Source organism: Schistocerca americana, chromosome 1, assembly GCF_021461395.2.
Source record: "Schistocerca americana isolate TAMUIC-IGC-003095 chromosome 1, iqSchAmer2.1, whole genome shotgun sequence".
NCBI classification, from domain to species: Eukaryota; Metazoa; Arthropoda; class Insecta; order Orthoptera; family Acrididae; genus Schistocerca; species Schistocerca americana.
Genome location: NC_060119.1, coordinates 754,757,307 through 754,781,552, shown reverse-complemented (window position 1 = coordinate 754,781,552; position 24,246 = coordinate 754,757,307). Strand labels below are relative to the sequence as shown.

General features: G+C 39.2%; 1 protein-coding gene across 4 annotated transcripts in view; it reads left to right on the top strand.

Annotated features, from left to right (window-relative positions):
- LOC124611375 (ATP-binding cassette sub-family C member 5-like) overlaps positions 1–24,246 on the top strand; it is a 515,589-nt gene that overhangs the window by 346,207 nt on the left and 145,136 nt on the right. For all 4 annotated transcript variants that reach the window (XM_047140243.1, XM_047140240.1, XM_047140242.1 and 1 more), the window contains one exon: positions 19,307–19,413. In XM_047140243.1, the coding sequence (XP_046996199.1) occupies positions 19,307–19,413 (107 nt within the window). The remainder of the gene's footprint in view (positions 1–19,306; positions 19,414–24,246) is intronic.

The window sequence follows — 24,246 nt, the reverse complement described above, 5'->3', positions numbered from 1 at the left end:
TATGAGTACAGTGAGACTTGAAATCTCAATAGCTGTTTTAACGCTTTTTTCTGTTTTGTCTTATTTTAAGAAACTAGAGCTTCTCAAAAACATGAGAAAATTATATACACTACATGAAGGTAAATGTATTTTCTTTTCATCTTTGCTTTGTCTACCTCTCCTTGGTTAACATTATAGCTTTTATTTCCACTTTTTAGTTGGTCAGTAAAACCATCTGCCTTCATATAAATATTTCTTTTTATTTCTTTCAATAAGCCTTCATATAAATATTTCTTTTTATTTCTTTCAATAATTAATGATCAAATTATCAGCATTCCTCTTCTCTGATATCTAAACTGCCTTCATATAAATATTTATTTTTATTTATTTCAATAATTAATTATCAAATTATCAGCATTCCTCTTCTCTGATATCTAAACTAACTGGCAGTTGGTTATGTTGTATCTGAATGTACTAGTATATTTCATTTAATTTAACCCTAAAATAAAATATTTTTGGTCTCTCATGCTGGAAGTAAAGACCATCTTATTAAAAAGTTAGAAATTGTTTAGTGTATAAGAACTCTACTATTATATAATAATTTCTTTTTCATTTTAGTTTTGTTAGCGAATGTGATAAAATTTATGTCCTGAAAGATGGTCATATACTAGAGATTGGAACACATCTAACTAACAAATCAGAAATTTTTGTAATACTGGTATGCATGGCTGTTAATCAGGTTAATATTTTTATTATTTTTGTATATCAATAGGCCTGTTATAGATTTTGCTTCAGTTAATTGAATTTAGTTCGTTACAATACTGTTTTACTATTTTTAAGAGATCTGAAGGTGACAGCAGCTGAAAATGGTAATTGTGAATCGTACATTTTATGTGATCAAAATGGACCTTTACAAATAAAGTGCCATAACATGATTATGGACTCATTTATAGACTTTATATCTTCAATTGAAGATCAAAAGTGCTGTCCCAGTTTTATTCTTGCACATTGCAAAGATGAGTGATATAGATGTTAGTGTCAGTGGCGTTGAATTGCAGGTGAATTGCTAAAATAAAACATAATCCCTGTCAGATTCTGTACAGAATTTGCTGCTGACTTACATCCATTTCTGACCATAATATTCAGTACATTTCTCGATTAAAAATCAGTGCCTAGTGGTTAGAAGAAAGCAAAATTCATACTTTTGTAAAAGAAGGGCAGAATTTGAAATAGGCAAGAAAAAACAAAAGCTCTTAAAGAAAAGACCAAAAAATATAAAATCTCAAGTAAAATGCATGGGAGACATATTATACCCATTTGAGATCAAGACAGGAGATCTACAAGGTGATGGACTATCACCAATCCCATTAAACTTTGTAACTGAAAAAGTGATCACACAATGAAAGAAAAAATTAGCACAGTCTAACATCAGAAATGGAATGAGTACATGCTGATTGGAAAAAGTATGTTTCAAAACTGATTGTTTGCAGATGATTTAGCAGCTTTGACTTACAATACAGAGGTAGCACAAAAACAGACAGAAATACTCAACCAAACAGCAGGAACAGCAGGACTACACATCATATTTTGAAAAACCAGAGGTAATGGAAAATGGCAAGAAATCATCAAAATTAAACAAAGTTCAGAAATATCAGACAAACAGCCAAATTTAAGTATCTACGAGAAGTCATCCAACCTAAAAGGGGGTGAAAAAGAAGCCACCAGAGCAAGATTAAGACAGGACTTAGCTTTTCACTTAACAAAAGGTGTTTATAATAAAAAATAATTATCCAGAAACGCCAATATTCACAATTACTAAACAGTAAATCAGTCTAAATGCATATATGCTTCAGAAAAAGTAATTTTAGGATCAATAAAGAAAGGTGAGTAAATCAGGAAAAAGGAAACTGAAAGACTTTCAGGTAGTGAAATCATAATTTCTTGGTATGGGTTCCTTAGTAAAATCTTTTATTAAAAGGTCAGTTGCATGAATGTGTCTTGAGTGGATACCAGATTCCAGCTAAACAAAAAACTACAGACCTTACAAGAATTTCCAAAATAATGCATTATTTTCTTTAGTCTTCGTTGATGACTCCTATAGTGAAGTCTTGTGAGGTCCCTCTTGGCACTCCATGTGGTGTTGGGAGTTCCATGCAGCACCTGTCATGGCATAGGAATATCTGCTGGTGAACTTCACCCAATGAGTAACTCAGATAAATGATAAAGTGTAAAACAGATATTTGAGTTACTGTAAACTGTATAATGAAACAGTCATGATTACTCATTTGTAGATGACAAGGAAACAGGAAATTTTGCAGCTGTAATGGTTATGGGAAAAATCCTAAGTTTAATTCATCTAAATTCTGTACCCTCACAAAAGAAAGATTATGCAGATGATGTTAGGATGTAGGACACCAGCAGAAGGATTTAAATAAAGAGATGAAATGAAATGATCGTATGACATTGATGAATGGGACTTCCAACTGGGGAAGTTCGCCACTCAGTTCCAAGTATTTTTCAGTTGACACCGTGTTGGGCAACTTGCTTGTTGATGATGATGAAATGATGATGATGATGATGATGATAATGATGACAACAACACAACATCCAGTCCCCAAGTACAGAAAATCTCCAACCTCCCCGGCAATCGAACCCTGACCCACTGCATGGCAGTCACATGTGCTGACATCTCAACCAAGGAGGCAGACAATAAAGAGATAACAGAGATATGTACAATCAAGTAAAAAAAAGTGCAGAGAATATTAAGGAAAGAAGAGTAGTGATATATGATCACATTCAAATAATGAATTGTGTCAGATTGGCAAGAAAACTCTTAAAACATTTTGAAAAATTAAAAGTGTCTTAGCACAGTGAATGGAAACCTTAAAAAAACTGACATAAATAAGGAAGAAATTGAAGAGAGAATAAAATATAGAAACAAAATTAAGATTTCCAAGAAAAACAATTCAAAAATACATGAAAAAGTAAAGAGCAAAAGAGGTAAAAGAAAACAGGTAATAGATGAAGGAGTATCGGAGAAAGTGTGGGTCTAATTTAGTAACTTAAATATGATCCTTTGTTGGTCTCAAACAAAAGAAGAAGAACATGTGGCTACAACAATTAAGCAACAATACTAGATAAGAGTCAACAGTAGTGTGACCTTAAATTATCCATCAGTGAAAAGAGATATAGAATAAAATTTCAGAATATTTACATATTTCATTGTCTTATAAAATCTTGGTACAAAATATTAGTAAAGGGCTGCACATACACATTCCTGGTTTGACAAACACTTGGTCACCCTACAAAACCTTGACTGGTTTGCTAAATCATCTAATCTTAATACCACAGAAAATGTCCATGATTGTTTGTAACTGCATTTGAAAAATGGCATTCTATATTCCAGCAATTTTGCCACTCTATAGGATTGACCCATCAGTGAGTGACTTGAGTTGGACATGGTATCCCTTAAACAACTGTGAGTTCTCTTCCTTGCCAAATTGAGGCCATGATCAAACCTGGAGGAGTATTATGCACTGTGAGCATGAAGCTCTCATGACAGAGTGAGTGGCTGGTGGTAGCACATCTGCATCACTCAAGTTGGTGGACCAGTGTGGTCCTGGCCTCCCCTATTCATTGTCTGAGTGAACTAGTGGCTGTTCCTTCAGCAGAGTCCAAACAGGAAGATAGTATTGAAGGTTGGAAAGAAAGCCAGTGTGCAATGGGTATTTCGACTGGTGGGCCTCATCCCAGATGTTGAGTGGCCTTGCCTGTGGCTATTGAGTGTACAGGGTGTAGTCACCTGCAATCTGTGGCTCATGTAGGCACCAAAGATGCCTGTTGCATGGGTTCTGAGGCCATACTCAGTTTACACAGGCAGCTGGTGATGATGGTGAAGAATGCTGGACTCACACATGCGGTGCAAGCAGAGCTCGCAGTTTGCAGCATTGTTCCCAGAGTTGATTGTCATCCTTTGGTTTGGAGCTGATAGGAGGATCTCAACCAAAGGCTTTGTCAACTCTATGGTGGTCTTGGTTGCACATTTCTGAACTTCCATTATTGGGTGGGGAATTGAAGGACTCCACTTGATAGTTCAGGAGTGCACTCCACAAAGGAAGCAACTCAACTACTCTGGTAGTAGGCAACTTCTGTAATGTACATGGGTTTTGTTTAGGCTAGGCAGTAGTTTGAGGTGCTCTGATGAACTCTCACCAGACAACACACAGGTAGTGAAGTCAGACTGTGTTCAGCTTAAAGACACTTCAACTGTCAAAATTTTATCAGTAAATTTTCAAAGTATTTGTAACATAGTACCCAAATTTACTGTCCTCCAGAGAAGTTCTTGTGCTCAAAGTTTTCTTGGCCCAAGAGCTGGCTGAAATCCGAAGTAGATACCTCTGAGATATTTAGCAAGTCTTGGAACATATATCGGAAAGACAGATTAGATGCCATGGAAGGGGTAGTGTTCATTACAGTTCACAAAAATATTATCTCCATTGAAGTCAAAACTGGGTGTGATATTGAAGTTATCTAGTCATATATAACAGGTCTAGGTGAAACCAATCAACTGTTGGGTGCTTTTCCTAGCCATCCGATTTTGCTGTGACAGTTATTGAGTTATTCAAAGGAAAGTCTATGGTCAGTAATGTGTAAATACTCAGATCATGCAATACTAGTTGGAAATAACTTTGACCTACCGAGTATAGATTGAGACATCTATGGCTTCATTCTAGGGAGTACAGACAGACAGTCTTGTGAAGCACATTTGATCACATTGTCTGAAAATTGTCTTGAGCAGCTAGTTCACATCCCATACACAAGTGAAGTACCTTAGACCTTGCAGCTATAAACAGGTCAGACCTTATCGGTGGAATCATTATAGGAACAAGGAGGCTAGGAGAGTGTTTCCCTTAGAATGAGCAGCTAGGCAATCATTAGCATCTAAATTAGATGGTGAAATGACATCATTTAGTTCCAGCATGACGCACATTGAACAGTTATGGACAAAGTTTATACAGATTGTAAATTGTGCTCAGACCAAGTATGTGCCCCATAAGTGGACTAAGGACAGAAAAGACCCACCATGGTTTTGCAACGAAATTTAGAAAAAGTTGCAGAAGCAAAGGCTTTTGCAATCTTCTTGGTTCAAAAGGGAATGTGCAAATGATGACAGGCAATGGTCAGTAGAGATTCGTGCATTTGTGAAAAGATCTACGTGTGAAGAAAACAACTACACTGTTATACCTTAGCAAAACATCTGGCCATGAACCTGACAAAATTCTGGTCCTATGTAAAATTGCTAATCGGATGTAATGCTTCCATCCAATCACTCATTGGCCGATCTTGTGTGGCATTAGAAGATAACAGAATGACCATTGCACATGTGGATGTAACATTGCAAAGCAATATGAAATGGAACAAGAATTTGAGGATTGTGGTAGGGTAGATGAATAGTTTACTTTGGTTTATTGCGAGAATTTTAGGAAAGTGTGGTTCATTTGTAAAGGAGACTGCATATAGAATGCTAGTGTGACCTATTCTTGAGTACTGCTTGAATTTTTGGGCTCTGCGCCAGATCAAATTAAATCCAGAGGTAGGCTGCTAGATTTGTTACTGGTAGGTTTGAATAAGATGCAAGTGTTATAAAGATGCGTCTGGAACTCAAATGGAAATCCATGCAGGGAAGGAGACATATTTTTCGAAGAACACTACTGAGAAAATTTAGGGATCTTGCATATCAAGCTGCCTGCATAACGATTTACTGCTACCAACATACATTTTGCATAAGGTCCATGAAGTCTCTTTTAACTGATTAAATTTGTCCATGTGATGCACTCTACACATTGTAAGTTAACAATAGAGAAACCTGAATAAAAATCAAACTAATTACTCCACTTGATCAGTGTGTAGGAAATAGTGTACTCAGAAAGATAGTGAGTGTAAAATAACAATGAACTATATTGGTGCAGTTGATTAGTATTTAAAACAGACAGATAGGTTTGATGGTTCAAAAATTTCATTTCTATCTCTTCTTGTTGTAGACTAATTCTGCTTAATTGCTTCCATGTACATATCTGCTTGTCCACTTCTATAGCTGAGTGGTCAATGTAGCTAACTGCCATGCAGAGGACCAGGGTTCCATTACCTGATCTGCCACAGGTTTTTCTCATTGGGAGGACTGAAACATGCTGCAGGCAGCCTCATGATGACAATTAAGGAGCTACTTGACTGAGTAGTAGTGACACCAAGTCACGAAAACTGACAACAGCTGGAGAGCAGGGTGCTGACCCCAGGCCCATATGTACAGCATCCAATGATGCCATTGGTGGAGGATGACATGGGACTCGTTGGTACTGATGGGCCTGCCAGGACCTCAGTGTCAAAGTCACTGTTAGTGCCAGCACAATATCTCCACAAAATCAAGTCCATAATTGCTAACTTCAAGATTATCAGATAATAAAATAATTTTTACACAATGAAACAATATTGTTGATTCTGATGAAACTCCAAGAAGCTTCATTTATCAATGAAGAATGTGACACATACATATATGTGTTTCACCTCAAGACAGTGCAGAGTTGCAAAATTACTTTCGTTTGAAAAAGACAGACATGGATATTAATTATTAGATTTTGAACATGGAACTCTGTTGCCTCTATGAGCTTCCTTGGTTATTTACTGATGATGCCATCTGCTCGTGGATAGTGACCTATCAACTCACTGCCCTTCAGGGAGAATCTGCAAATGTTGAGTTCAATTTTTCTACATGGACATATCATGAAGCATGGAGCAATAGCTAACCTACCTCATTTATAAAATTGATACTAGTGGCATGTACACTCACAAGAGATCACTGTGTCATCACTCATCACACCACACTGTCACTATCACATGTATGTGTTCTGGGAGATGATATTTCTGGCCCAAGTTCCAGAACAGATTCCTATATTGTTACTTGGTGTCTCATAAAATGAATTACCATTCAAGCACTATTCCATAAGTAATGGAACCATGGTCTCAGAGTAATACAATGGATTGGTGAAGATTTTACAAAGAGTAAAAAATAGGCATTTAGCTATGTCAGGTCTAAATATTGTAAATATTGGTTGGTTTATTATACCCAGACGGTACAGATTTTGTCAGAACTTTTTTTATTTAATGTTAATTATTCACAAATTATCAAGCAGAAAGGCAAAAATGTAATTTACCGTATTTACTCGAATCTAAGCCGCACTTTTTTTCCTGTTTTTGTAATCCAAAAAACCGCCTGCGGCTTAGACTCGAGTGCAAAGCAAGCGGAAGTTCTGAAAAATGTTAGTAGGTGCCGCCACAACTAACTTCTGCCGTCGAATACATGTAGCATGCTTTGTAGACACAAAGATAAATACTGGCGCCAAAACCTCTGCGTCAATATATAAATTTTTAAAAAAGGTGGAAGACGAGCTTTTCTCCTCCGTCCCGAGTTTCGACCATTTTCATACATTATCCAACGAAGTAAACACAAATTCCGTATTGTTCATCTTCGAATGTAGCAGAATTTCAATGTACTACGAAAATACGCCCACCATGAACCATGGACCTTGCCTTTGGTGGGGAGGCTTGCGTGCCTCAGCGATACAGATGGCCGTACCGTAGGTGCAACCACAACGGAGGGGTATCTGTTGAGAGGCCAGACAAACATGTGGTTCCTGAAGAGGGGCAGCAGCCTTTTCAGTAGTTGCAGGGGCAACAGTCTGGATGATTGACTGATCTGGCCTTGTAACACTAACCAAAACGGCCTTGTTGTGCTGGTACTGCGAATGGCTGAAAGCAAGGGGAAACTACAGCTGTAATTTTTCCCGAGGACATGCAGCTTTACTGTATGATTAAATGATGATGGCGTCCTCTTGGGTAAAATATTCCGGAGGTAAAATAGTCCCCCATTCGGATCTCCGGGCGGGGACTACTCAAGAGAACGTCATTATCAGGAGAAAGAAAACTGGCATTCTACGGATCGGAGCGTGCAATGTCAGATCCCTTAATCGGGCAGGCAGGTTAGAAAATTTAAAAAGGGAAATGGATAGGTTAAAGTTAGATATAGTGAGAATTAGTGAAGTTCGGTGGCAGGAGGAACAAGACTTTTGGTCAGGTGATTACAGGGTTATAAATACAAAATCAAATAGGGGTAATGCAGGAGTAGGTTTAATAATGAATAAAAAAATAGGAGTGTGGGTTAGCTACTACAAACAGCATAGTGAACGCATTATTGTGGCCAAGATAGACACAAAGCCTATGCCTACTACAGTAGTACAAGTTTATATGCCAACTAGCTCTGCAGATGATGAAGAAATAGATGAAATGTATGACGAGATAAAAGAAATTATTCAGGTAGTGAAGGGAGACGAAAATTTAATAGTCATGGGTGACTGGAATTCGTCAGTAGGAAAAGGGAGAGAAGGAAACATAGTAGGTGAATATGGATTGGGGGGAAGGAATGAGAGAGGAAGCCGCCTTGTAGAATTTTGCACAGAGCATAACTTAATCATAGCTAACACTTGGTTCAAGAATCATAAAAGAAGGTTGTATACGTGGAAGAAGCCTGGAGATACTAAAAGGTATCAGATAGATTATATAATGGTAAGACAGAGATTTAGGAACCAGGTTTTAAAATGTAAGACATTTCCTGGGGCAGATGTGGATTCTGACCACAATCTATTGGTTATGAACTGCAGATTGAAACTGAAGAAACTGGAAAAAGGATGGAATTTAAGGAGATGGGACCTGGATAAACTGAAAGAACCAGAGGTTGTAGAGAGTTTCAGGGAGAGCATAAGGGAACAATTGACAGGAATGGGGGAAAGAAATACAGTAGAAGAAGAATGGGTAGCTCTGAGGGATGAAGTAGTGAAGGCAGCAGAGGATCAAGTAGGTAAAAAGATGAGGGCTAATAGAAATCCTTGGGTAACAGAAGAAATATTGAATTTAATTGATGAAAGGAGAAAATATAAAAATGCAGTAAATGAAGCAGGCAAAAAGGGATACAAACGTCTCAAAAATGATATCGACAGGAAGTGCAAAATGGCTAAGTAGGGATGGCTAGAGGACAAATGTAAGGATGTAGAGGCTTGTCTCACTAGGGGTAAGATAGATACTGCCTACAGGAAAATTAAAGAGACATTTGGAGAGAAGAGAACCACTTGTATGAATATCAAGAGCTCAGATGGCAACCCAGTTCTAAGCAAAGAAGGGAAGACAGAAAGGTGGAAGGAGTATATAGATGGTTTATACAAGGGCGATGTACTTGAGGACAATATTATGGAAATGGAAGAGGATGTAGATGAAGATGAAATGGGAGATAAGATACTGCGTGAAGAGTTTGACAGAGCACTGAAAGACCTGAGTCGAAACAAGGCCCTGGGAGTAGACAACATTCCATTAGAACTACTGATGGCCTCGGGAGAGCCAGTCATGACAAAACTCTACCATCTGGTGAGCACGATGTATGAGACAGGCGAAATACCCTCAGACTTCAAGAAGAATATAATAATTCCAATCCCAAAGAAAGCAGGTGTTGACAGATGTGAAAATTACCGAACTATCAGTTTAATAAGTCATAGCTGCAAAATACTAACGCAAATTCTTTACAGACAAATGGAAAAACTGGTAGAAGCCGACCTCGGGGAAGATCAGTTTGGATTCCGTAGAAATGTTGGAACACGTGAGGCAATACTGACCTTACGACTTATCTTAGAAGAAAGATTAAGAAAAGGCAAACCTACGTTTCTAGCATTTGTAGACTTAGAGAAAGCTTTTGACAATGTTAACTGGAATACTGTCTTTCAAATTCTGAAGGTGGCAGGGGTAAAATACAGGGAGCGAAAGGCTATTTACAATTTGTACAGAAACTAGATGGCAGTTATAAGAGTCGGGGGGCATGAAAGGGAAGCAGTGGTTGGGAAAGGAGTGAGACAGGGTTGTAGCCTTTCCCCGATGTTATTCAATCTGTATATTGAGCAAGCAGTAAAGGAAACAAAAGAAAAATTCGGAGTAGGTATTAAAATTCATGGAGAAGAAGTAAAAACTTTGAGGTTCGCCGATGACATTGTAATTCTGTCAGAGACAGCAAAGGACTTGGAAGAGCAGTTGAACGGAATGGACAATGTCTTGAAAGGAGGATATAAGATGAACATCAACAAAAGCAAAACGAGGATAATGGAATGTAGCCAAATCAAGTCGGGTGATGCTGAGGGAATTAGATTAGGAAATGAGACACTTAAAGTAGTAAAGGAGTTTTGCTATTTAGGGAGTAAAATAACCGATGATGGTCGAAGTAGAGAGGATATAAAATATAGACTGTCAATGGCAAGGAAATCGTTTCTGAAGAAGAGAAATTTGTTAACATCGAGTATAGATTTAAGTGTCAGGAAGTCGTTTCTGAAAGTATTTGTATGGAGTGTAGCCATGTATGGAAGTGAAACATGGACGATAACTACTTTGAACAAGAAGAGAATAGAAGCTTTCGAAATGTGGTGCTACAGAAGAATGCTGAAGATAAGGTGGGTAGATCACGTAACTAATGAGGAGGTATTGAATAGGGTGGGGGAGAAGAGAAGTTTGTGGCACAACTTGACTAGAAGAAGGGATCGGTTGGTAGGACATGTTTTGAGGCATCGAGGGATCACAAATTTAGCATTGGAGGGCACCGTGGATGGTAAAAATCGTAGAGGGAGACCAAGAGATGAATACAGTAAGCAGATTCAGAAGGATGTAGGTTGCAGTAGGTACTGGGAGATGAAGAAGCTTGCACAGGATAGAGTAGCATGGAGAGCTGCATCAAACCAGTCTCAGGACTGAAGACCACAACAACAACAACACGAAAATACGACTGGCAAGACTGTTTGGGATATTTGTCAATATGGCCAACTCTACGTTCTGAATTTTTTCCTACCTATGAGAAGAGATGGTTGCTAATAGGAACCTGATGAAATGTGAATCACATGCGCTATTCTCTTCACCATAAGAATAATACGAATATAAACATTTTGACATGTATTCTTTCATGTTTGCTGCTATCTCATTTAAATCCTGTCTGCCTAATAAACTGCGAAACTAGAGCGAGACAACAGCAAACGCGGAAGAATATACGTATCGTGTCATGTTTATATTCGTATTATTTAATGCCTAATAGTGATACAGTCAGAAATGAAGCATGGCAACTGACTAGATTTTTAAATCTAAGATGACTAATTTCTGTGCAGAATATGATGTACTAAAGAAGCGGCTGCAAAGATTTTCAAACGGAGAAAAATTTTCGCCTAACTCTCGTTCAGAACATGTTCTATCATATGCAGTCTATTATTTGTTTCTTGTTGATCATTATCAAAGAAAGCAGCAGTGTAAGTAACAACAAATAGCAGTCTCTTGCCATTGTTTCGCTAATGAGACGATTCCTCTTTTTTTTTTCTTTTTTTTTTTAAAAATTGTAGGCGGCGGTAGCACGCACAAAAGCAAGCCATGTCGCGAGCGGCGACAGGCCGTAAACACGCACTATCAGAATGCGACAAACAGTGCATAACACAGTACAGTAATGCATTTTCAGCTTACAGTGGCGTAAACACCTATAACAAAGAAAACGGCACTTATCAGATCAAAGCAAAATAAGCAATCGATTCAAACCAGACGAAGCACGTGAAAAAGGAAGGGTATCCATATAAATACTGACGGAGCGCCTGAGCGTAGCAATGGCTACCTGGTAAAGCTTAACTGCTAAGCTTGCGACTCGAACCAAACTACTGTAGCTGTATCGTCATTCATTCGACCTAAATTGTGTCTCATATTACAATGGACCAACTTTGTTTCGATTTGGAGGTGCGGCCTAAAACTTTTCTCTCCCCTTGAATTTCGAGTCTCAAATTTCAGGTGCGGCTTAGATTCGGGAATTTTTTTTTTCTTTATTTCGAGTCTCATTTTTCAGGTGCGGCTTAGATTCGAGTAAATACGGTATTACAGTTTTTAAAGATTTGGTTGATGTACCAGCAACAATGTGAGTGTCTAACCAAATGAAGATTGTACAGACACTGTCAAAAGGGGCAATTATTTGACAAGGGTGTTTTGGAAACAGCAAAAGATGTTGCAGACACAAAGGAAGGGAAACTGAAAAATATTTCAAGAGCAGTAAGGCAGAGAATAAAGGCAAATCAAGGGGTTCAAGATATATTGGAATGTGATATAAGATGATTTACATAGACAGATCAGAAATCTCACCATGAAGATGATATACTTACATACCTAAGTAATGTAACTTTGAAGGAAGGAGAGGTACAAGGGAACTATTGTGTTTCCACTGAAATGATGAAAGCCAGGGGAAATATTATACTAAAGGAATTTGTTGCAGTTATTTTATTTCACAGAAAATCTATGTACATGTCAATCCAGGGCATGCGAAATATTTACTGCTGTTGTCACAAACCTCATAGAAAAACGTATTTAAAGGTTTTCAAGGTTTTCAATGATGTTAGCCACATTTGGGCATTAAAATGAATCAATGGTAAAAGGTGAAAATTTTGTGCCAGATCGGGACTCAACCCAGATCTCCCGTTTAATGCGAGTAGTCACCTTAACTTGCTTGACCATCTGAACACGCTTTCAGTCCAACCCAAATTCAAAGCCTGTTACACACTAGTAGCGTAGAGTCACCTGTCTGTGACCCCTTACTCACTATTTCAGATTCCTGCAAGAGATCAGGCTTAGTGTGCATCAATACTGAAAGGATGGATCTTTGGTCATGACACTGTATGGTGTATGCTCTTTCACATATGTCCAAAAAAATTTTTTTTGGTTGTTACCATCAATTCATTTCAATGCCTAAATGCAGCTAACATCATTGAAAACATTTGAAAAACTATTTGTTTGGCCTCTGGATCATGTAAGGTGTCTGTTCTTTCAGACACACACACACACACACACACACACACACACACACACACACACACACACACCTAACCTATGGTGTGATGACTGATGATCCATTCTTTCTGTGTAGTTGCACACCAAGGCTGATCTCTTGCAGGAATCTGAAATCACTTGTAAGACATTCATGGGTATGTGACACAGGGCTAGTAGTGGTAACAGGCTGGGAATTTAGGTCAGATGGGAAGTGTGCTTGGATGGCCAAGACAGTTAAGGCAATTGCTCGCTTTAAGCAGGAGATCCAGGTTTGTTTCCTGGTCCAGCTCAGAAGTTTTGCCTGTTACCATTGATTCATTTCAATGTCAAATGTGACTAACATCACTGAAAACCTTTGAGTAAGTATTTGTATGGCCACTGGATCACATAAGTTCTTTTGGGTATGTCCAAAACAACAGACAAATGCACTGCAATATTCATGAAATGGAAGGTGCTGTTGATGTGCAGCTTTCATAGAATGGATTGGTAGTTGGGCTCATTTTGTTAGCAAATAAACAGAATGTAATAATGCTTAGAAAGTGTATTTTTTGTGCAAACATACACTTTTTTAAATGGAACAATGCCTGTTGACATTACCAAACTAAAAGTAGGGTAAATTAAAACGTCAGTGGTGTTTGTTGCAGGATTCTAATGTGAGTCATTTACGAGATATCATATTTTGAGAAGTTTCAGGACCGATGCTTGCTTGTGCCATTCAGCCTGCATAGTTGCTGGGTACAGTGTTGTTATGTTTGCTTATAGTGTGCTTGTGTGTTCTGTGAATGCACTGTGACTTGCTAGTTAGTTAGTGTGTGACAGTCCAAGTAGTAGGTCATGAATGGATGATAGGATTTACCAGTACAGAAAATGCAGACTTGCACATGTTGTATGGAGAGTGTAGAAAGAATGCAGTTTGTTCTTGTATCATGCATGTGGGAAGATATCCCAATACATGTGCATCATCTCAGCAGTTACTTATCAACCTCTTCAACTAGTTATGTGAAAGTGGTAGTGTAACACCTAGACAATGTAACAAAAGGAAAAAAGTGTTGACAGAAGATGAGGAATTAATGTTCTTGCTGCTATTGCAGTTGATCTGTGCATTAGCTCCCGCACAATCGCGTGACGAACTGGCATGAGTCAGGCAAGCGTCCTAAGCATTCCCCATCAACATAGGTTCCATCCCTATCACATCTCTCTCCATCAAGTGCTGCATGGAAATGGTTGTGAAAATTGTGTTAACTTTTGTACATGGGCCTTAAGACAGGGTACTCCAGATGTATCATCTATCTTGTTTAGTGATGAAGCAACATTTACCAAACATGCCCAGGCAAACTACCAAAACATGCACTATTGATTTGTTGACAAAACCCATTGGCTTTGTCAGATGCAATGCCAGCATCTGTGGACTATAAACATGTGGTGTGGGATAGTGAACTATCAGCTCATAATCCCGTTATTCATGGATAGAACACTGAACATGCACAAGTATCACAGCCTCCTAACATATTGTCTTGCATAGGTGCTAGAAGACATTTCTCTGCAGACTAGGAGGAACATGTGGTACCAATTGATGGCTGTCCAGCCCATAGTGCACAAAGTACTTCAACATGTCTTCATGAATTGTTTGCAAATCATTGGATTGAACACAGAGGCCTTGGGCAGCCTGTTCCCCAGATTTGATGCCTGTAGGCTTTTTTCTGTAGGGAAAGTGAAAGATGCTGTCTACAGAGACATACCAACTACACCCGATGGTATGCAACAACATATCACTGCAGCTTGCTTGGACATCCCCACTGAAATACTAGCACCTGTGCAGCAGTCATTCCATTCCAGAGTGGAAGCATGTACTGCTGCTGCTGCTGGTCATTTTTGAACAGAACCTGTGATGGTCAGTTGTCTCATTACTGGTCTTAATCTGCATAAATACTAGTACAATACAGGTATTGAACAAGTGTTGGAGTGGGAACTTTTCAAAATATGGTATCTTGTTAACGACTCACATTAGGATCCTGCAAAAAACACCTCTTACATTCAAAATTAAGTGGCTTAACAATGTAGGAAAAGACAGATTGCTACTTATTATAAGGAAGACTCGTCAAGTTGGGGAAAGGCACAATTAAAAGACACTTACATAAAGCTTTCAGCCATAGCCTTCATCAGTAAAAGAGAGACACACACCATTCACATACACAAGCAAGCACACCTCATTCACACACCAGTGTGAAGGCCCTGTGTGAGTGGGAGGGAGGGGGGAGGAAAGGGGAGACGAGACGGGGGAGCAAGAAAGCAGAGGAGCAGGGAAGGGGAAAGATGGGTGTGTCTGTTGGCAAAGGGCGGCACACAAAGAGGGTGGGAGATGAGAATAGGGAGGAGGCGACAGGACCGAGGGAGTGGAAGGTGTTGGATGGAGGCTGTAGGGACAACAATACCGTAGATTGACGCTGGAATAATTTCGGAAGCAGACATATTGTAGGATAACTCCAATCTGCACAGTTTTGGAAAGCTGTTGATAGATGGGAGGATCTAGATGGGTCAGGTATTGAAGCAGCCATTGCAGTCAAACATGTTATGTTCAGCTACATGTTGCACAACAGGGTGATCTACTTTGCTTGTGGCTGAAGTTTGATGGTGGCCATTCATCCTGGTCGACATCTGGTTGTTTAGTCACACCAATAAGTAAATCACTGAAGACTATGGACTCTTAATGGATATGGTGGAATGCCTAGCAGAATATTAAAATACTGTGCTGCACATGTTAGCCCTGTATTTAGCCATATTTATAATTTTTCCTTTAGGAATGGTCAGTTTCCTTAACAATTAAAGTACTCAGTGGAAAAGCCGCTCTATAAAAATGGAGAAAGGGGTAACATAGACAATTTTAGACCTATTTCTAGTCCATCAGTGTTTGCAAAAGTTATTGAAAAGGCTGTGTATGTAAGGATAATTGATAATTTTATATCACACGATTTGTTGTCAAATGTGCAGTTCGGCTTTAGAAGTCGTTTGACAACTGAAAATGTTATAGTCTCTTTTCTCTGTGAGGTACTGGATGGGTTAAACAAAAGGTTTCAAATGCTAGGCATATTTTTTGATTTAACTAAGGCATTTGATTGCGTTGATCACAAAATATCACTCCGGAAGTTGGACCACTACGGAATACGGGGAGTAGCTCACGATTTGTTCACCTCTTACTTTAGCAACAGATAGCAAAAGGTCATTATTCACAATGTTGAGAATGGCTGTGATGTGGGGGTACAGTCAAGTGGGGGATGCCCCAGGGATCAGTGTTGGAGCCACTCCTGTTTCTTATTTATATTAATGATATGCCCTTTAGTATTACTGGTATCTCTAAAATATTTCTGGTTGCTGTCTGCACTAGCTTGGTAGTAAAGGATGTTGTGTGCAACACTGGCTCAGTTTCAAATAGTGCATTTCATGACATGAGTTCATAGGTTGTAGAAAATAAACTAAAACTAAATCACAGTAAGACTCAGTTTTTACAGTTTCTAACACACAATTCAACAAAATCCAACATTTTAATTTCTCAGAATGGACATATGATAAGTGAAACTGGCAAATTTCTAGGTGCTCCGATAGTAAATTGTCGTGGTAAGCCCATGTTCAGGATCTTGTTCAAAGACTTAATGCTGCCATTTTCACTATTCGAACGGTATCTGAAGTAAGTGATTGTTCAACACAAAAATTAGTCTACTTTGTTTATTTTCACTCACTTATGTCACATGGTACTACATTTTGTGGTAACTCTTCCCATTCTTTTAGGATATCTTTGGCTCAGAAACAGGAGTTTCGGGCCAATAAGTGGTGTAAGTTCACAAACCTCTTATCAAACCCTGTTCACTAGTCTGGACATTTTGAGATAGGTCTCTCAATATATATATTCCTTACTGTCATTTCTTGTTAACAATATCAGCTTATTCCCAAGAATAAGCAGCTTTCACACAGTTAATACTGGGCAGAAATCAAACCTGCATTTGGATCGGACTTCCTTAACACTTGTGCAGAAAGGTGTGCAGCATACTGCTGCATCCATTTTCAATAAGCTACCACAAGAACTCAAAAATCTTAGTAGTAATCCACGTGCTTTCAAATCAAAACTGAAGAGTTTCCTCATTGGTCACCCCTTCTAATCTGTCAAAGAGTTCCTTGAAAAATTAAGCTGATTCTTCTTGTATTGTTGATTGCTTTTACTTAAACCTATGGCTTGACTTCTTTTGGGTTCATAAACATTTTATTTTTATTTGGTATTACTTTTACATTGTAATTTCATGTACTGACACGTTCCATGATGTTGGAGATTTGCTTCTCAAATTGGTCGTGCGGAACTTGATGTGTAAATAAATAAATAAGCCAATACAAAAATCCTTGCAATGTTTGCAGTAGAGCTGGTATGTGATGTGGCTACTTTCGCAGGTGGCCTGGCCTCTGATGGGGTAGGATAATCCTGTGACATGATTGGAATAGGAAGTACTGGGTGGGTAGATTGGGCTGGTCTTTCTAACATTTTTGATGACTAAGAGTGTGTGAAGTGTATGTGTAAACTCCCCACTTCTCTTACATGAGATAACTCACTTAGGAATGCACAGCCGATCTTCTTCTCTGGATAGCCGGCTTCTGGAATCTCTACAAACTTCTTCTCCGAAGAATGATGCTAGTCACAGGAAGATTTAAGACTCTCTCTCTCTCTTTGTGAAATAATGAGGTACTCGAGGAATACTTTTCAGTAGCTATGGGTATATTTGAGCTTCATAAAGAACAAAATTCACACTTCACACATAAACATTAGACTTCTTGTAAGTCAGTTGTATAGTCTCACATTAGAAACAAATTTGAGTACATTTAGCAATGAGTTGGCTTAACAACCATAACTCTATTACAAACAAATTGTAAAATACATCTTGCCTCCAGCAAGCCCAAGATAAGAGTTTATTCACAGTTCCGAGTCTCAGTTGTTCTTTTGTCACTAACAATAGTCACAATTACAAACAGCACAGAATAATACAGAAGTTCCTTGGTTCTTCTGTGTACTTTTCACTGCGACTTCCATGGATCACCCGACAAGTACTTGTCGGTGCCGTTCAACTGCAGCGTTGACCTTTTGCTTGCAACTGATTTCACACCTGCATACACAGACACGTTATGTGGAGTAGACAGGGTTCCTTTCTTCCACTCACCTCTAAAATATCATGTGTTCGAGATGGTTGAAGGCCGAGTGGTTCTAGAATTCATGCGGAAATTCTCAAAACACTACATATCCCTCAACCCCCCTCAGATCAGACTTACGATATTTTATATATAATTGTTATGTACCTAACATCACTCACAAAAACATTTCATATCATAACAATATACTTTTCTCATACATGTTTCTCCATACATCTTTCACTTTAACAACAATGGTAAGTAGCAGTCAAAAGAAACAGATCACAGACATCAGGCAGTTAGCTTGGACCTTGGTCAATATAACCTCATTCAAACATTAGTCAATATGTGTCTGCATCATAAAGTTGTTCTTCATTGAATATGTCAGTTTACGAACCTAATTCTCGTTCGTCGCGTGAGGTGTTACTGTTTTGTTTCAGTATGAAGAAAGCAGCAGCTGAGGCTCATCAAATACTCTCAAGTATGTATGGTAATGACCCTGTTAGTGGAAGAATGTGTCATGAGTGGTTTCAACATTTCAAGAACGGTGATTTTAACGTTGTAGACCGGCATAGTGGCAGAAGAGAGAATGTTTTTGAAGATGCAGAATTGGAGACATTGCTGAGTGAAAACTCACATCAAACTCAAGAAGAATTGGCACAATTATTAGGAGTGACACATCATGCCATTTCAAAATATCTCAAGGCTATGGGCATGATTCAGAAAGAAGGAACTTAGGTCCCATATGAGCTGAAACCAAGAGATATTGTGTAGTTCAGGACTATCATATTTTTCAGCAGAGAATCGACTATAACATGAAATTCACTCCTTATTTGCAGTTATCAATTTTTTTTAATTTTTTGCATTCATTTGATGGAGTTAATAACCTAAAGAAGCAGTTTTCCAATGCACAATGTTTTGCTTATTAGAATTATAGTTTTTTGTATATGTAATGAAGCTAAAGTAATTCAAAGTACATGCAAATACATATTAACAGTTCTGTATTCCATATATTTTCAGTGGAAAAGATCAGTAAACATCCTCTTCAAAACTTCATTAATAAGTAAACCTTGTTGCAATATTTTTCTTCGTCCCCCAGCCGCATATCATGTAGCGCTTACAACCATGAACATATAGTCAGTAAACATTATTCTATAGAATATTTTGAAAGGAAAATTTCTCTTGACTTATCATTTTATTTAAATCTAGTGTTCTTCAACTTTATTTTTATTTTTTCCAGGTTGAAAGAAGCAGTGGAAGCTGGTTTGAATGATGTCAGTTACCTTAACTCTGATATGTCTGGAATGGACATGAAAGGAGAACACCATACTCCAGGAAACATTCAAGGTGAATCCACATTGTATAAATCTTTATAAAATATGATCCTTACAGTGAAATTTGTGTAAACCAATACTGTCAACCCGTTTAGAGACCGCCACTTTTTTTCATATTTTTTACACTGCTCCACAGACAAAGCAATCTCCATTTTCACTGAAAATAGTATCTCATAGCTCATTGCTAAGGGATTGTTTCATGTTATTTTATTTTTTTATTAATGTCCACAGTCACTGAGGAAGACACATTTAAGTGTTGGTCAACTCAAACCCAGCACTCGGTGCTATGTCAACCACCATATTAAAAGTACACATAAATGAACATTTTAACACATTCTGGTTGATATCATCCTCCCTATTGGATTATTTTGTTATTTATTTGCATTTACTTAATTTTTTAAAAGGAATTTTAGGATCCATATATGAGGACTTTAATATACACTCCTGGAAATTGAAATAAGAACACCGTGAATTCATTGTCCCAGGAAGGGGAAACTTTATTGACACATTCCTGGGGTCAGATACATCACATCATCACACCGACAGAACCACAGGCACATAGACACAGGCAACAAAGCATGCACAATGTCGGCACTAGTACAGTGTATATCCACCTTTCGCAGCAATGCAGGCTGCTATTCTCCCATGGAGACGATCGTAGAGATGCTGGATGTAGTCCTGTGGAACGGCTTGCCATGCCATTACCACCTGGCGCCTCAGTTGGACCAGCGTTCATGCTGGACATGCAGACCGCGTGAGACGATGCTTCATCCAGTCCCAAACATGCTCAATGGGGGACAGATCCGGAGATCTTGCTGGCCAGGGTAGTTGACTTACACCTTCTAGAGCACGTTGGGTGGCATGGGATACATGCGGACGTGCATTGTCCTGTTGGAACAGCAAGTTCCCTTGCCGGTCTAGGAATGGTAGAACGATGGGTTCGATGACGGTTTGGATGTACCGTGCACTATTCAGTGTCCCCTCGACGATCACCAGTGGTGTACGGCCAGTGTAGGAGATCGCTCCCCACACCATGATGCCGGGTGTTGGCCCTGTGTGCCTCGGTCGTATGCAGTCCAGATTGTGGCGCTCACCTGCACGGCGCCAAACACACATACGACCATCATTGGCACCAAGGCAGAAGCGACTCTCATCGCTGAAGACGACACGTCTCCATTCGTCCCTCCATTCACGCCTGTCGCAACACCACTGGAGGCGGGCTGCACGATGTTGGGGCGTGAGCGGAAGACGGCCTAACGGTGCGCGGGACCGTAGCCCAGCTTCATGGAGACGGTTGCGAATGGTCCTCGCCGATACCCCAGGAGCAACAGTGTCCCTAATTTGCTGGGAAGTGGCGGTGCGGTCCCCTACGGCACTGCGTAGGATCCTACGGTCTTGGCGTGCATCCGTGCGTCGCTGCGGTCCGGTCCCAGGTCGACGGGCACGTGCACCTTCCGCCGACCACTGGCGACAATATCGATGCACTCTGGAGACCTCACGCCCCACGTGTTGAGCAATTCGGCGGTACGTCCACCTGGCCTCCCGCATGCCCACTATACGCCCTCACTCAAAGTCCGTCAACTGCACATACGGTTCACGTCCACGCTGTCGCGGCATGCTACCAGTGTTAAAGACTGCGATGGAGCTCCGTATGCCACGGCAAACTGGCTGACACTGACGGCGGCGGTGCACAAATGCTGCGCAGCTAGCGCCATTCGACGGCCAACACCGCGGTTCCTGGTGTGTCCGCTGTGCCGTGCGTGTGATCATTGCTTGTACAGCCCTCTCGCAGTGTCCGGAGCAAGTATGGTGGGTCTGACACACCGGTGTCAATGTGTTCTTTTTTCCATTTCCAGGAGAGTATTTTGTTAATCATGTACTTATACATGTTCATGCTCATGCATCAGACTTAAAATTATGTCAACCTATACACAATAGTAGCAAAGTTATTAATGAACAAAGTAATAAAATAGCCTTGAAAAATATAGTAAATGTATTTTACATCTCTGTGGCCCTGAGCACTATGGGACTTAACTTCTGAGGTCATCAGTCCCCTAGAACTTGGAACTACTTAAACCTAACTAACCTAAGGACATCACAGACATTCATGCCCGAGGCAGGATTTGAACCTGCGACCATAGTGGTCGTGCAATTCCGAAGTGTAGCACCTAGGACCACGCAGCCACTTTGGCCAGCTTACATCTCTGTCACTTCCGAATTAATATCATAGCCCTGGAAATTTACAGCACATTTTTAAACTCCCCTTTCGTTCATAGAAACAGGAAGACTTAGTTTTCTTTACATTTTTTCAGATTCTGTAAGACTCAGATCTTGTGACTCAGGATATCTGAACTGGAATCTGCCAGAGTTTCAAACAAACATCAAGTCCTTCTCCAGTGAACAGTTCCTCAATTCAACCAAAGTAAAACTTAATGGTTTTTGCTTTTTAGCTGGAAACTTCACTAAAAGCCAATTCCCTGGTTTAGGATCATAAAAATTGTCACCATTATTATCTTACTCTTCACCTTATTCATCTGATGAACCTTTAATGGAATACTGCCCATCTTCATCACAATCAATGAAATCCTTGGACACTGACTGTTTGTTTTCCATGTTAGTTTTCATGACTTCTCTTTTCTTTTATTTCTCAGTTTACATGGTATGAAACATTTATTCATTTGACTGAGATGTTCCACCATCAGTATTGGCACTGGCGAAACTTTTTCCTGGCTCAGTTTCTTTTTCTGGTACCTGGTTATTTTTCGTATCTCATGTCCTGGAGCACTTTCATGACTACTTCTCCCACCAGTGCCAGTGTGTGCTGAAATTCTGGAGATTCTGCCATACAACATTGTGATGACAATATCGTATTAAGGATTTTTTGTGGATTGAATAGAGAAATGCCACAGGTCCAGAATCCATGGTTTAAGTTGGCAGCTGCAATAGGATTAGTGGTCTCCATCAACTCACTAAGAAGAGTAGGAAAGTGCTCTTTGGAATTGAAGTCAGTCTTCTGTCTGCTTCCTGGTGCCATTTTGTCAATACTGATAGCCATGCCATTGTAAGCTTGTGAAATGCCATGTCTAGAGATTGTAGCAAGTGTGTGGCATTCATAGGGAGACAGATGAATTTAATTATGTGCTCCTTACACATTTTGAGCACACTTAATGAAAAATGGGAAGGCACACTGTCACACAGCACTAGTTTCACACCTTCTTTTTTCCTGGCCAAAGGTATTACAAAAGTCTGTAGCCAATCTTTGAATATGGCTTCATCAAACCATCCAGACTTTGACCTGTTATATCTGGTTCCTGCAGGTGCTCCTTGTGTCCAAGTATGCCACATATGTTTACATTTATAAACATCACATGCAGCAGGAGTTCACCATTGGCTGTACCAACAAATATTCTGGTTACTGATTTAGAAGAGTTCATTATATTCCCCAGAGACCTGGTTCCTCATTTGTAAATTCAGACTTTTCCATCATCTAGATTGGATTCATTGTACTGTAGGATCTTAGAATTGCTGATGCCCTCTAGACTCTTTTGAAGGTTTGCGAAGTAGTTCTTAACCATGTCAATATCAACCTGAAACATGGATAATAAAATAATAATAATTTTGAACAAAGAAAATAAAAATTCATTCATGAACCAGGAAACAACATAAAATCAATTATGTCACTGTGTAAAACTAAGGTACATTTACTCTCCTGGTAGTGATGTTTCATGAAGTTTTCGTTGCCAGCATGACATTTCAATGAATGAAACTGTCCACCCACTCTTCTCCAGGCAAATTGTTCTCAAACACTTTTGCATTTCATCAGCTTTTGTCAAGATAGTGTTTTACTGAAAACCAAATGTCAAATTTCAGAAATGAAAATATGTGCTCTAAGACAACCATTGGGTCTTCTGCAATGATGTTCTTCGTCTACATTTAATGCAGTTTCTGTTCGTGTTCATTATCTGATCACACAAGGTAATTCGTGGCATTTCATCTTTGTTTGCAGCATTTCTAATTGATAATGCATTTGTCTTCATAACTTCAACTGCTTTTCAAAATGTGGATGTTTGGAAGACATGTTTGTCATGTACCACATTTCAGAGAAGACTGACAACAAAAGTATAGAATTTGCAGCAAGACAACAAAGGTTTTTGTGGCAGGATGAAATCTTGCCATAATCAGTCAGCTTTTTTGCTTTGTCAGATGCCTGGGTGAATCTGTCCTGGGATACTAATTCAGTTTGTGACAAGTCTCAGCAAAATGGAAAAAAAATATTATTGTTGTTTTGCTAAGTTGATAAATCGTGATTATATAAATACAATTATTCTGTACTTCAGCACAGCTTAAGAAGGCTAAATTGACAAAAGTTAGACACAGAACTTTTTTTTACTATCCATCCCATTGGTAACAATGGCTTAAAAACATCAAGGACACACTGTATGTTCCACGCCAATTTGTGAGGTCAAAGGAGAGATCTTATCAGTCAGCTAGAAGCCAGGAGTAGCTAACTAATACACAAATTTAGAAAGGGTACACACTGGTTGAATATAGATTCCCCAGGTCAGTTCTAGATATTTCTATGGTACTCTGAAATGCAGATTACAAATAAATAAACATTAAGCAATACGTTACAACGTAATGAAAAAGATAGTCGCTACTCATGGTATAGGGGAAATGCTAAGTCACAGAAAGGCACAACAAAAGACTGTTAGAAAGTTAGCTTTTAGCCAACAAGGCCTTTGTGAAAAGTAGACAATGTACAGACACTTACACACTCTCACACAGACTCAGCTGGCTCCAGCTGCCAGAGACTGTGGTTATGTGTGTGTGAGTTGCATTTGCGTGA